The sequence below is a fragment of the Grammomys surdaster genome, unplaced genomic scaffold (assembly GCF_004785775.1).
Source record: "Grammomys surdaster isolate TR1022 unplaced genomic scaffold, NIH_TR_1.0 125692, whole genome shotgun sequence".
In the NCBI taxonomy this organism is placed as follows: Eukaryota; Metazoa; Chordata; class Mammalia; order Rodentia; family Muridae; genus Grammomys; species Grammomys surdaster.
In genome coordinates, this window is record NW_021620528.1 from 1,813,328 (window position 1) to 1,829,118 (window position 15,791).

Consider the following 15,791-nt stretch of genomic DNA (forward strand, 5'->3'; position numbering starts at 1 on the left):
CATAAGCAGAAATGCTCAAGTGAGGACGTTTCAGTCCCTTAGAAAGGGGGTGGAGAGGAAATAAGAGGCAGCAGGAGGAAGGGACCTAGATGGCAGAGGGGAAGAGGAAGGGAAAAAAAGGAACAGGATAAGATATGGGGGAAGAGACAGGAGTGAAGCCAAGAGAATAAACAGAAATAAGCAGCCTCGGCCAGTGAGGGGGGGGGAGACCCTCTAGAAAGTACCAGACACCAGGAGGTGAGACACTCTCAGGACTCACTGGTAGTAACCTTAGCTAAAATGCCCAACACTGGGGAAAGGAACTTGAAGAGTCCACTTCCAGTAGATAGCCAGGGCCTCAAGTGGAGGGAAGGGGTTACAAACTCACAGTCAAAATTCCTGACCCAGAATTATTCCTGTCTAAAAAAAGAACTGCAGGGACAAAAATTGAGAAGAGACTGAAGGAAATGCGGTCCAATGACCAGACTTAGGACATTTGTATGTTGGCCCAGGGAAACAAGCAGCTCTACTTTACCATTTCCCCTGAGTTTGAGGGAGCGTGTAGATGACATGTTCTTGTATGCATATCATTGTGACACAGAAAAGGAATATGAATTGAAAATGCTTGTTTTCCTACTAGGTTCCAAAAAGAAAACAGATGACCAAGAGGAAAGAGTTAGATCTAAAAATGTATCATAAAGCTAATGCAAGAAGTGCTCTGAAGTGATGAGACAAAGGGATGTTTAAATGACATTTTTTGACTTTTAAATACATATATAGATAAAAATATATGATATTTTGCCATTTATGTATCTGTATATATCCTTCTGGCAAGAACTATTAGGAAATACCAATATCAACAATACATTGTTAAATATAAAGGTGTACTGCTCATTCTGCTCAGGAAAAGAACTTATATACCATTGCTGTGGAGGAGAAATGTGTATTAGGAGAAAGGGCCTTCAGACTATGATGGAGCTTTGAGGTAGGAGAGGATTAGGAAGAAACAACATTTAAAACACATTAAACAAAGCTTGTATGCAAGCACATGCTTGCTTTTACTATCCAGAGAATATGACATTAGGGTAAGAAATTTGTTAGGATATTTATCAACTTAGCTCCTTATATAGTATCTCAGGGCTTTGAAGAGTGACTCTTCAGTTCTACCACACCAAAAGTGGTATCCTGTGCTCATTTTCAAACAGTTCTAAGAGAGGAGGGAGATCTTGTATCCCAAGCAAAAAGCTTAATAAGTAAGCCATATTGTATACCTGCAGCCAGGTAGCCTCTGATTCCAGGTGAAATGGAGGAATTTGCTTCATTGTACGAACCCTGAGAACTCTAAGACTGCACAGCCATAGCAGGTGACCTCCCATCTCTTTGTAGCAACAACTTCACATGGGGAGAGATTGCAAGGAGGGTGTGGGTGCACTGACTTGTAAGCTGTGGCACATCTGTGATGTCATCTACAGAAGACTGACATGAGTTGGGAGCTTGGAAAAGTCACTTCCATGAGCAAGCTAGTAAAGCATTGCAAAGGCCAAGTGCTTTCAGCAGAAGGTGATGTGTCTGTCTTCCTTATAAAGCAAGTCTGGAAACATGTTGACTATTAATATTTAGAGGAAGAGTAGTGCTGGAGTGCAGTAGGCACAGACAAGTCTCCGAAAAACTGTCTATGAAGTGTAGGAGCACTTCCCATAACTAAAAAGCCTCCTTCCTCAAATCCCTCGGGTGCTACAAATAACCAGAATCTATGCTCTGATTGAAAATGTAACCGCTAGACACAGGTGCAACTCCACCCATTGCCATTACCATCTTTTTCCTGTGTACATTTGGATACTTATCTTCATCTCCCAAATGGTAATAGGGCACCTGAGTCCATCATATCCAACTTGGTTATGATATTGGACAAATCTTTGCTTTACCCTGAAGCCCAGGTTAACTACTCTAAAATTCTTTGCAAATTGCGACGTTTAACAAGTGAATCATCTTTGTCCAGTATCCCTGCAGTTCCTTAAAAATTCATGAGAAAGAGTTAACTCTACAATCATGTCATTTAACAGAAGGTGAAACAGTCATGTGAAATCACATGGCATTCTGGACACACTTGACTCTGGCTATATATGAGAGTAGATTATACACAGTGCTGTAGAGACAACCATCATTTACCTCCAATTGTAAGTAAACTAGTTGTGCGTAAAAGATGAACTCTTTTCATGAATTGTGTCCTGGATGAGAAGAAGCAGAGGATAGACTTATGACCTCCAGAGCCATCAAGACAATAAAGTGAAACCTCTCAATGGAGTACAGGGATCCAATAGAAACATCTTTAAAGAGGAGGAGATCTGTTCTCACATAAGACCAAGAAAGCATACTCATAACCAGAAAGAAACGTAAGAAAATTATATAGCCACCTTAAAGACAGGTTTATGGGTAAGAGTATCATTTAATGAGAATTATGGGAAAATCAGAGTCCTCTCTTGGGCACCTTTGTCTTATTAATGAGAGAATTTAAGCACAGAACTAAAAGGTAACTTAAGTATAATTTTATTAAAGTTTGAAATAAAACTATGAAGCAGGCAAACTGTAAATCTCAACAGCTGCCTAGAGGGCAGAGAGAGAAGAGGAACAGAGAAAGAAAGCCATGCTTTTTGAATTAGGCTTTAATGGATGTCAGCCTCATGATGGACAAGCAACCTACGGTGGGGGAAACCTTTGGAAAAAGAATAAACTCTAAAATATTAGGAAAAGCATGCTTAGAATAGAGATGAACACACACACACACACACACACACACACACAGAGAGAGAGAGAGAGAGAGAGAGAGAGAGAGAGAGAGAGAGAGAGATTCTTGAATAGTTCTGAAAAATGGAGTGACTTACAAAGAGAAATGGCTTAGCTGTCAAGTCACTGAGCTAGGGAATGAGCATATAGAAAGAAAAATAAATTATCCTGTAAAAAGCATAATTATTTCATACTTTTTCAGCATGGCTTAAGGTGACAATGCCTTCATGAGAGGTGCTTTCTTTTTCAAATGATTGACCTCCACAACTGGAATGTTCTGTCTCTACCCATCCAGGGATTCCCTTTTCTTTATTTAGAAGGACATGTTCCCTTTACTAGGCCTCTAATGCTACCATAATTATTTAAAAATATTAAAGAATGTAAAAATCTATGAATAAAACATTTAATACCTATGCCATCCTTTGGGCCCTGCTAATTAAGATCAAACTCTACCATTGTCCAAATAGCCTTCTGAGTTTGGTGCAAAATGGGGGACTTCCTTTACTAGAAGAGCTTTCCTTCTCTGACCTTGTCTATGGAGCTCAGAAACACCCATACCTTCTACCTGCAGAATGTCACATAGCCTTGGCGAGATTACAGGTTCAGCTTTCTTTCTCCCAATAAGAATCTGTCCATTCAGCACCTGAGATTCCTGGAATGCCTTCCCATGCTAATGAGGAATCTCAGTTCCTTAGCCTTTAGCCAATGACCTTTTCCCATGCTGGATATTTTTTCCTCCTTCCCCCAATCTATATAACCTCTGATTCACCCTGAACAAAGTTGATTTCTCTCCCTGGAGCTGATCCAAGAATATAATCATTTCCATTTGTATACATAGGCCCCCTGAAGCTCTCTGTTCATTGACCCTTCTCCCTTTGTCCTTGTAGGCCAAGGGCCAACAACTCCAGGGAGAAGGAAGACCACATTTAATAATTGTTAGGAGTGTATTTATTAAAAAATAAATAAAACTTATCTTGTGTTTGTGTGTGTGTGTGTGTGTGTGTGTGTGTGTGTGTTTGTGTGTGTGTGTGTGTGTTAATATCTAAGGCTGGTGTCCTCACAATGTTCACAGGCTAATATAACAGGTATATATTAGATTTGGACATGGAGAGGAAAGAGGATTAGAGATAAACAGATTTAAGTTGAATCATCTTTCTGTCAAGGAATTTATTAATGTAGCAGCTGTGCAGAATGGCCAAAGTTCAACATAGGAAGCTTTTGCTGACCAAATGTAGCACGGAGTCTAGTCCTAATGGTCTCCAAGGAAGAGTAGGTCCTGAATCATGAGGAAATAGTCCTTGGTAGTACATGTCTTATGTAACATTACAAGGGTACGGAAGGGAGTTTGAAGGGTGTCTTGCAGGAGTTATTCCTCTTAGGGTAGATGAATAGGGCTTGGTTAATGGATGATCTGTAAACCTGCTATTTGCTGAGATGCTTTCAATCTATGGACAGCATAGTGGGGTTAAATGTACTTTCACCATGCTCTCACTGCCTCTCTGTGTAGGACCTGGTTTCTCAGACAATAGGTAAGCATATTTTATTCTATAAATTGAAATATATATGTATCAATTATTACATATAAATATTACATATTAATATATATTAATTATTCTATAATAAGAAGATCTTATTCTATAATGTATAATATTCTATAATACTTAAAAATATGGAAAAAAGATTCTGAATGATTCAATAGGGAGATCTGAGACTGGCTTGATAGCACCAATGTTTGAGTTGAGTGGTGAGAGTGTGTTGAAGCCATTGGCATTTTTTGTAGGGTGAAGACAGGAGTCATTAATTTAAAACATTGATTTCTTTTGAGTAGTTCATTAAACCTGAACCGTTGGTCAACATATCAAGTGCTAACTTATTGATTTACATATTCATCTTTACTCTCATTACATATTGAATAATTACTAAGTATCAGGTGAACAGCTGACACTTGATGAGTTCTCACAATAATTCAAAATTTCCACAATGAATGAAATGTCCCTGAGCTCAGAGCATTCACTTATTACTACAGGTGACATCTACTCAGTAAACAGCCATCAGATGTAGAATCTAAAATAGGCTGATACCTACAGCCAGTGGAGAGGGGTGATGTGAGAGCTTCTAGCAGGCAGGTTAGGGCATCACAGCTTAGAAGAAAATGGCTCTCTGCAAGACAAAGCTATAGCATGTACTCAGTACCACAGCTGAAGGAGGACCTGGCTCAGGAAGGAGATGGGAAAAGAGCTTGCTGTCCCTTGTGTCTACAAGAAGGCTAGATTTATAATATGTTGCTTTAGAGGGACTCTGGGAAAAGTTGTTAAGAGTCGTTGCTATTAATGTACACAAGCACAAAATTCTCAAAGCAACATTGAGCAAGTTGCTTTTAATTATTTTCACTTAAAAAATCACTCTTGAAAATATGGTATTAACTTTTGAGTTTTCCAGTTCTCATCTCTTCAGTTATGCTGGTAATAAAAAAGTTTTGACACATTCATATATGAGCCTGGAACAGTGTAGAAAGGCATGCATTTAAAACTGTTTTCAAACACCCTTCCTCCTGCCTTTATGGCCTGGGGTTCCAGAACAGGTGATTATCAGCTCTGTCAACATTGCTTTCCAACAGAAGGCTGGCTTTCATTTAACCTCCTGACTCCCACTGCGTGCATGCACCAGGCCTGAGAACAACAATGTCATTGCTCTACTGCCTACACCAGCTTGCTTAATTTGACAGGGCTATTGATTTCAACACTTCAACAGTTTGTTAGGAGCAAGGCAGCAAGGGGGCAGACAGTAGTGGATGGCCTCCAATGCCCACAGGGAGCACTTCCACACAGGAGGGTGATTAGGATGAGGGCTCTCCCCAAGGGTCTACATTTCATTGAACAGTAAATCATTCAGGTTTATGCTGAAATGCAGTGATTAGATGGCTGAATCTCTATATTCACTAATCAATGACATACATCTTCTACAAAATGAGTTCATAATAAAACATAAACACAAGACCATCAGGATCAAACATCACTTGAGGTCATCTATGATAGTTAAAATCACCTAATATGCAGGTCTTAGCTTCTCCCAAGAGCATTAGGAGAAACTACAATAAATGCTGTCAGCATAGACTGACCACAAATGCAGAAAGGTTCTGATCTGGGGCAGTTAAGCTGACTTACAGCAGGAAGGCTTGATACAGATGAAGTGTTTGGCAGACAGTGGTACAAATATTAAGATCCCTCAGCTTAGATACCTAGAAAGCTAAGTAGAGGCTGAATTCTGTATTTAGTCTCTAGATTCTTTGTATGTGTTCACAGTGTCTTTTGTTCTTTTTTATTTTAGGTATACTCTCAATAAAGAAAGAATAGGTTTTGATCTAGAGAAAAATTAAGAAGATACTATTAATAGAATTTTTACATATTCTGTACTAGTTTTTTTAGAATAGAGAATAATAATTTATCAGTATAAACTGGAATGGTACAGTTGTAAAATATTTTGAAGTCAATACTGATAAATTATTAATAAATTATATTAATAACTAAATACCACTCCTAGCTGAAATAAGAGATTCTTACCTCACCATTTATTGATTTATTTGTTTCAAAGTTGTACCTTTGTAGTTTCCTCCTGGAACAATGTTGCTTCTATGGTTGTCATACATCTTTAGCTTCCTCTTAGTCTTGTCAGATTATAAGCACTGGAATGTCACTGTTGATCTGGGAGGTTCTGTGTAGTACTAGTCTAGTGTTTTGTAGGATTCTCCTTTGTTTGGTATTTTATTGTAGTGGTGCTACAGCTGTTGTCTATGCAAAAAAAAATGCACCATTTTTTTTTATCACATCAGGAATGCCACTGTCAGTGTGATAAGTTGGTATCAATGTTACAGTACTGATTCTGATGTTTTGTATTTTTCAAGTTCTCTTTCTGTTCAGACACTTGTTTTTCTCATCCTCTGCTCAGAGTACTCTTTGGAAAGAAATGGTTATATGCAGCTTACATGTTAAGAGTAAGAATGAATATTTCATCCTGATTATGTAAAACATACATGAGTTATTTGTTTATTCTGTCCAAGGATTAGTTACTTCTCATCTGCTTATTTATTTATTTATTTATTTATTTATTATTTATAATCTCTATACCAACTCATAAATACCTATTTTATATTTGGGTTTATAAGGCAAAGAGTTAAATGTTATAACCAGATTATTTTAGGGAATTTTCTGTGCTCCAGAATCCAATAAGCTCAGTTTGGCCACCTTATTCAATATGCTAATTAAAAAGATAGGTGACAGAAGAAAGTAATTAGAGGTGACTTATTCAATGTCGCTATATTGGCAAAATAAAGGGAAGAAATAAATGAAGCTAGTTATCAGACATCTGCTGTGGAGGCATGAGCTGAAGCAAATATGAAAGAGAAACGGAGAGAGCATGAGTAAACATTCCTAGTTATGATGTAGTCTTTAGGATGGGGTCACTTCTGTCAGATTGTTGTGTGGTCCTGCAAGGTGATGCAGAGAAGTCTTATTGCTGTTGTGACTGCCAGTCCTTGAGGAGATTGTGTATAGTTCAGGGTACAGGCTTACCTTCATGGCTAAAGACCCACATGTGCAGAAGGAGTCTGTCCCATAGATTCTGCTATTTTTGAAGTCCAAGATGACTACAGGATTAAGACAGTGATTTATTCCTTTGCCTTTAGCCTTCAAGGAAGATGAAGTAGGTTAGACAAACACTACTACTGTAATTAACATGTACAGAGATAAGCAGCTTATCCCAAAGTAAAAGGGAGGTGGGCATAAAATGAAGACTTAGTTGTCAGGGTTTTAGTCTGGAATCTATTTACCTTGTAATCCCAGGTGAGAAGATGGGATTTTTGTTTGTTTGATGGTCTGGTTTTTTTTTTTACCAAATACAGTTTTTAATTGTTCATTTCAATACGATTTGATTTTGTGATCGGGCTGTTCTGCCTCTCTTCACTAAGAGTTCAGTTGCCCATGCCATTTGGATAGGAAATTTCAATTGATCAGCTCTTGAAGTGTTTATGCTGCATGATATTTCAAGCTTATTCTCCAGATAATCTGGCCCAATCATCGAATCAGACTTTTCTCTTAATATCACTTTCATTGTAGATGCTGTTCAAGTCAAGTTGTGTGAGCTATGAGTATTTTTTGTCAATGAAACCGCTTTGCTTATAGGCCCTTTTGGCAAATAGATCACAGACCAACACACAGCTATAATTTTTTAATGTAGCCATCTGTACCTATACTTGGCTAAACGTTAGTTGACACTGATATCTCCCTTAGTATCCATCCATCACTGCCCTTCATCTAGCCTCCACCTACTGTACTAGAAAAAACATCTGGCTTCAGTACTCAACACCCATGTACTTAATGTCTCTTCCACAGGAACCACATCAGCAAAATAAGAAATTAACACTGCACCTTGTCATGACATCGAAACAGTGCTTATGTGCAGCTCTCACTTTAACTTTTAGGACTCACTTATTTCCAAAATTGTTTATGATAAGATTTCTGCCCCCACCTCTGACACCTCCAGGTATGTTGACAGACTTGTAAGACACATCTGATTTCTTTATCAGAGTCAGCATTGCTTCATGAGACCTTCAGACACTTAAATGTTATTAATGATATTTATACAGCTCTCTATTTCTTTAACACTTTTAAGAATGTTATTGTTGCATTTTTCTTCTGTCAATTTTGATAGTTTTATGTTTGAAGAAATTGGTTATTTTCACTAAGCTATGAAATTTGGAAACACTGAATTGCTCAGCGGGTCCCTCTGTTTTCCCTATCCTTACCAGTGCATGGGGGATGATCCTTCCTTTATTTTTGTTGTTAACTTTTGATAGAGCTATAGATGTACATGTGTGTTTCTTTTCACACTGTCAGAATTTACTGAATAATAATAAATCACTAGGTGATATAATGGTTATTAGTAGCCATTTGCCAAATATAATCCCCTGTGGTGGTTTGAATAATAATGTCCAACATTGGCTCATACATTTGGGTACTTAGAAACCAGTGAGTTGTGCTATATGAAAGGATTAGAAGAATTTGGAGGAATGGCCTTGTTGGAGTAGGTCCAGTCTTGTTGAAAGAAGTCTGTCACTGAGTATGCACGTTGAGGTTTCAAAACGCCAAGCCAGCCCCAGGTTCTCCCTCCCCCTCCCTTTCCCTCTTTGTGTGTGTGTGTGTAACTGTGTGTGTGTGTGTATGTGTGTGTGTGTGTGTATGGGTCAGGATGTAGAACACTGAGCTGCTGCTCCATCACACACCCACATGTCTCCATGTTCCCTGCTATAATATTAGACTAAACCTCTGAAACATTAAGTAAGCCCTCAATTAAATACTTTCTTTCATAAGAGTTTCCTTGGTCATGGTATCTCTTCACAGTAATAGAACAGTGACCAAGAGACTTCCTTTTCCTTGAAAGTCATGGATAGACAAATACAAATTTTAAATTCCAAGATTAATTTTAATGTATTAACTAGAGATTCTATTGCTCTAATAAAACACCATGACCAAAACCATTTGTGGGGAAAAATGGTCTATTTTTTACATATCCATATCACAGTTGATTATCAAAGGCAATCAGGACAGAAATTCAAACAGTACAGGAACCTGCAGGCAGGTACTGATGCAGAAGCAATGGGGAAACACTGCTTACTGACTTGCTCCTCGTGGCTTTCTCAGCCTGCTTTCTTATACAATGCAAGAGCACCAGCCCTGCAATGACACTGTCCACACTGTGCTAGGCTCTCCCACATCAATCATCACTCAAGAAAATGCACCACAGACTGCTCCAACAGGCCAATATTTGCAGGAATATTCTATTAACTGAGGTTTTCTCTTCCAAGATGACTTCAGCTCATGTCAAATTTACATAAAACTAGCCAGTGCACCATCCGTCTTTACATGTTGTCTTCTTCCAATATATCCCATTCACTGTTAGGTTTTCATGCTTTTTTTTTTAAGCATACAAACATCACATCTGTTCTCTTGCTTACCTTTTCTCTTTAAACTATCCTTTTATTTTCTTCTTGCTTTACAGTGTAACTTACAGATCTTTGTTAAACAAATTGTCAAAAAAGATTGAAGAATAGATGTACCGATATATAGGTCATTTCTCTTTGACACTGAGTCACTCAATGTGTAAGCTATGAGATCCTCCTGCTTCTGTTTCCGGAGTGTTGGGATTAATGGCATGTGCCATGACACCCAAGCTAAATATCCCATTTTGTTTTAAATTTGTGCGTGATGTATGAAGTCTATACAAGTTTGTGTGTCCATGGCATGAAATATGTATGGAGGCTGGAGGATAACTTTAGGTATTGTTCCTTGCCTTTCATCTTGTTTTGAGACAGCGCCTCTCTTTTGTTGATTTCTAATGTCTAGAGGAGGCTCGTCAGCTAGTATTTGCTGAGTAGCTCCTGTCTCCATCTTCCATTTCATCGATCATTTGCAGGCTAAATACAGATTACTAAGAGAGAGCTTACCCTGGACAGAGCCTCATTTCAGGATTTGCTTGGACTGAGCTAATGGCTCAAAATCTTCTCTTGGAAATACCTGAGTTTTACAAAATGGAATGAGTTGCTGACTTACAATAATTTCTCAAGCAAATTAAGATGTCTCAGGAATAATTGGCTGATGTTCGCCTCAAGATGTCCTTCTGAAATAAATCTCTTATTTTGCATTCTAAATCTATTACAAGTTGGGGGGAAAGTGTACTCTAACTCTCTTATGTTTTAATTTGGGTTCTAGGCAGTTTTTCAATACTACACATTTGCAGGTAAAGCTATACAATATTTTCTCGGGATTATACTTAAGCCTTTTTTTTTCTTAAAAATAGTTTTTCAACTTAATGATAATTGGTTGTACTTATTAAATAAAAACTTTTTCCTGCTTTTATTTTTTGGATGTAGTGTCCAAGTGAAAGGCATTTCTGTCCCTTAAGGCTATTAATAAGTTACTATCAAAGTCATTCAGAAAGTTCATTCATCCAAATCTGAAAGGTAAATTCATCTTATATATTCAACATTACATATAACTATGGTCATGGCTACAAACATTATCTTAACTTACAGAATATGTTTACTATGCTCTTCTTTAATTTACTATCAGCATTAAATTTAAAAAATCTTCATTATTTTGTGGTTTATTAAGAAAGCCTTATAAAAATCAGCCCAGTCCATTTCTCTAGAATTTGTGATTCTGTTTACATGTGGTCGTTTAAGGTTTTGAAGCAAACTAGAAAGCAAATTTACTTCATTTTCATGAATAACAGCCATCCCATGACCTCATGCTGAATCCTATACTTTTCAGACTCAATGCTACCTGTTTGTTGATCATGTAATGAAAACTGTCAACATGCCTAACCTCCTCCAGGGTTTTATGCTGTGGTATTAGCTGCACTCTGTACTTTCAAAGCTATTTTTAAGTAGAAAAACTTTATAAATATTTATTACTTGTTGAGTTGTTTTGTTTTATATGAAGTATCCGTCTTTAAAAGTAACTTTGTGTCAAAGTTCTAAATTGTAATTTACTTGATATTATTACTGTTATACATTTTTACCCCTGTAATTTTCAAGAAATGTCTTTATCCATCTTGCATGTTGTTATTTTAATGTTTGTTTCATTTTTGCAACTCCATCTTGCTAGGCATCTTAAGATGGCCTAAAACTGACCAGTCCCCTGCCTCAACTTGCCACATACTGGGTTAGAGGCATGAACCACAACTACTTGACAGTCTTTCCTCCACTGTTTGTCAATATGTTCTCTCAGATGTCTGATGGCTGGATGTATGACTGTGTTGGGAATTTCTCTTTCAACATTTAAGTCTGGCAATTCAGTTGTCCTCATCTTTGAGAGTTTCACATTCATCACGGCAATTTCCCTATTAGACATACTTTTCTTTCTTGTTATACTCCTGCTTCAAATGACTTTGTTGCATTAATAATATTTTCTTTCATTTTCTCTTTTCTGTTTTCTATACATTTCTTTTATCTTGGTTATAGCACATATGTAACCATCAGTGTCAAAACTTAGCAAGCATTCATGCCTCCTTACTTTCAGCAAATAGAGAGTTTATTTTTATGTCATTTTCCAGGGCTGAGAGGATAGAACAGGACAAGCATGAGTGAATACCCAGGGTCAATCCCCAGTATCAAAATGGAGAAATAAATTCATAGTTCTTTTCTTTAACATTTGCATTCTTCTTACTTCTCACCTTCAGCTAATTCCAAATTATATACCCTTTAGTTTTGCATGTGGTCTAAAACTGAGATTTTCTTTTGGAAGGAATTTATATACCATTCTAAGCTTTACTTTTGAATTCATTTTTTTCCACTTGTGGTCATAATATTTTTCTGATTCTTGCTCCCAAGGTATTCTTAGAATTTATGAAAATAGAAGACTCTAAGAAGCTACTACCAATTAACTAGAAATGGGTTCTTAGGTTAAAATATGTGTTCCCGTTTCTTAATATCTATTTATGAGAATGGGTAGATGAGCTACATACAATTTTCTATCATTGGATACTTTTCAGTGCCTAGCTCTTGTCTGGCCAACTCCCTTCTCATAATGTCCCGCCGCTCACATCGTTGCATGTAATTTCCTACAGTATTCAAAAGCGGATAGGCATCCTGTGACTGCGCTGGAGAAAATAATGGAGTCAAGTTTTTCAGCTCCCCAGTCGTTCCCAGAGGTTACTTCTCCTGACCGAGGAAGCCAGCCTATCAAGCATCACAGGTACGGCTAGCTAATTGTGATCGGAGTGGATGAATTCACTTTAGAAATCAACACACGTCCAGAAAATGGCAACTGAACTTAGAGTCCACTAGAGGTAACTGTTCTTACTATAGATCTATTTGTAGATCCCCATGGAGGTGATGTTTTGGCAGCCCACAGCCAGGAACCAAACTCTCCAGCTTCCCTCAGTAGCATCATTCACCCTACAGAAAAATAAAGGAACTTTACCTTACATCAGAGCTGCAGGCACCAACAAGATACTGAAGTGACTGGACTTTGAAACACTATTAAGTGTGATTTTGTTTCCTAACCTTCCTCATCACTGGTTGAAAAGTTAACATCTAATTCTCCTCCAGGCAGCTGATGTGACATGTACCAAGTGCTCCAAACACACCTAACAAAAGTTTCAGAGACAAATACTGGACAGTATTCTCTTTGAGCCTGTAAGATATATGTTACCATAGAGGTATAGAGGTGGCCTCTCTCTCTCTCTCTCTCTCTCTCTCTCTCTCTCTCTCTCTCTCTCTCTCTCTCTCTCTCTGTGTGTGTGTGTGTGTGTGTGTGTGTGTGTGTGTGTGAGAGAGAGAGAGAGAGAGAGAGAGAGAGAGAGAGAGAGAGAGAGAGAGAAACAGAGAAACAGAGAGGGAGAGAGAGACAGAAACAGCTGGTTACACAGAAACTATTTCTTTGGAGGCAAAGGGCAGCTACTTTGGATATGCCACAGGAAACTCTAAAGCTGGGTGTGTTCTCTGGCATCTTATCATCCACATTTGTGTTTTGTGCATGTAGAATATATTTTTAAAAATCAGTCTTATATAGTCCCAATAAAAGAATGAATTTAGAACTATTGCTACAGTATACAGTATATTTGTGGGTATTAAAGTTAATACTTTTTATTTGTAAAAGTTGTTCAAAAACTAAACATTCCTTTTCTTAGTGATAAACATTTTTATATTTTAAAGCTATATATCTCTCTATATAAATTTAACATTTTAAAATTTAATCTAATAATATATATATGTTTAGTCTTTTGAAATCACACACACACAAACACACACATATGAGTTAAAGTTTTTAAAGCTGCATCAATTGTTACTAGCAATAGAATGTTACTGACAAAAAAAGAATGTTACTGAGGAAAAGATGTTACTGACATGTTTTCCTTTATCTTCAATACCTTGTACTCTAGCAAGAAAGAAACACACAATAAAAGAGCTGATCTCTACTTTTCCTCCCCCAAGAGTATGCCTTCCTGGCTATACTTGCTATGAGATTTTCAGTCATTCTAACAATGAGCACACTACACCTCAGAAGCTGCTGATGTTATTTATTCCCATACATTTGCAGTAGATAGATTCTAGGGTTTCAAGGATTTGACAAAGAAAATAGTTTTAGTATCTTCAGCTTAGGAGTGAAATAGTTTGGAATCTGGGTAGATGTATTAGTTACTATCGGCAAGTCTGTGATATGTTGTAGTGTGCATTCCCAAAATTCCTGTGAAAACAGTCTTTTACTTCACTTGGCCTATGGAAGCTGCATTTTTTTAAACAGAAATAAAGTCCAAAATTGCTAGTCTTTTACAAAGCAAAAAGTTTTTTCCAAAACAGTATTTCTCCCAGTTTATTCTAAAATATGTTACTGTAGTTATATACTCTGTCATGTAAAATAATATAATATAATATAATATAATATAATATAATATAATATAATATAATAGTATAATAGTATAATATTACTCTGTAGTTATGGCAAAAATACTTTAAATTTGAGATTTTTTTAAGTGGTGACTTCTGCCATGTTGGAATGACAGCACTCCTGTGCCCAGGTACATTTTTTGTCAGTCTCTCACCATTGACTTTGATCTTGGTTTCTATAACTCCAAGATTAAATGACGGTATCTTTAAAGGGCCTTCTAGGTTGTTTTGTTGTTGTTGTTGTTGATTGTTTGTTTTGAATTCAATGACATTGCAGTGTCTGATGGCTATGTGCTGATAGATTGGCAAGGGTTGATTTATAAAGTACTTTTAGAACTTGAAATTACAGTTTAGTACATCATGGCTTTTATTTTGTAAAACATGCAAGAGACTAAACAGTTTCATGATTGATAACCTGTTTACTGATTTATACTTCTTTCCACCCGCTTCATAACTTCCTGAGTGCCCCTGGGTTAGAAGGCTTGAACTGCTCATTGATCAATAGGTCTACAACTGCTTTTGAAGATGGGCCACTACTTCACACTGATAGACCTTGTTTTGACAGTTCAGCAAGCTATGCATAATTAATTTCTAGTTGTGCACTGAAAATATGACTCCCTTAGATGCCTTAATATGAAATAAAGCTATCAATATAAAACCAGCCATTATTTCTAACATTTAGTGGAAAACCTACCTGTTGAAAAAAATCTATTGAGGCATGTCTTTATTTTGTTGCATTGTATTTTGGCAATCTAACTTGCTCACAATGGCATCAATATAGGTTATCAACAGTGACAGGTGCCCAGGGCATCCAGTGACACAGAGGAACATTTGCAGTGCCGGTTATGGTGCACCAATTCATAGAACCATGTGGTGTTGTGCCCCTCACATGTTCACCTCATATAGGACATTTAGTGTACTTGACCGCTTTCATCTCTGGTGTAATCCACAAAAATTCTCGGTGATGCTGACTCATCTCACCCCCAACCACACTCAAATCACTTTCTGTGCAAATCCTTATGCAGCAGGTGAGATTCAGACTTCCCTGTCCTCTGGCTTCTGGCACATTAGAGTGAGGTAAGTGCTGGTGAGGTATGAAAGGGATGGCACAAGGAGGTCATAGTCATTTCATTCCCTGCCTCAGTTCTGTCCCACTCTGATCTTTTGGGACTCCAAAGCCTGATACCTGATTTGGTCTTTACAGTCTCTATTCTGAAAAATGCCCCCTCTCCTTTATATCAATGGCTTCCTATTGCTAGTGGCCTGAAGTGCAGCAATGTCTTGTGTAGCTTCACCTTGTTTCCCCCCAAGTAATGATCATTGACCATGCCTCTTATAATCTTCTCAATTGGTCTAAGTTAAAGTGGGTTTTATTTCCTCCAAGACTCTGACACAACTATCATCATGCTTTTGGTAGCAGAGAGATGTGAGCAGCTTACTCTAGTGCCAAAGTCCTACAAAAGTGGGAAGGAAGGAAACAGAGCCACTGTTAGAAAGCTCCTCAAAGATGTTGGCTTAGAGACTGAATATGATGACCATGTCGTTAAGTATTTTGGGAACTCTACAGCAGATACATAGCTAACAA

At 37.5% G+C, this 15,791-nt stretch overlaps 1 protein-coding gene across 5 annotated transcripts in view; it reads left to right on the forward strand.

The window, feature by feature from the left end:
* Positions 1 to 15,791, forward strand: part of Nrg3 (neuregulin 3) — a 1,037,811-nt gene that overhangs the window by 1,012,895 nt on the left and 9,125 nt on the right. For all 5 annotated transcript variants that reach the window (XM_028788032.1, XM_028788030.1, XM_028788031.1 and 2 more), the window contains exon 7: positions 12,385 to 12,512. In XM_028788032.1, the coding sequence (XP_028643865.1) occupies positions 12,385 to 12,512 (128 nt within the window). The remainder of the gene's footprint in view (positions 1 to 12,384; positions 12,513 to 15,791) is intronic.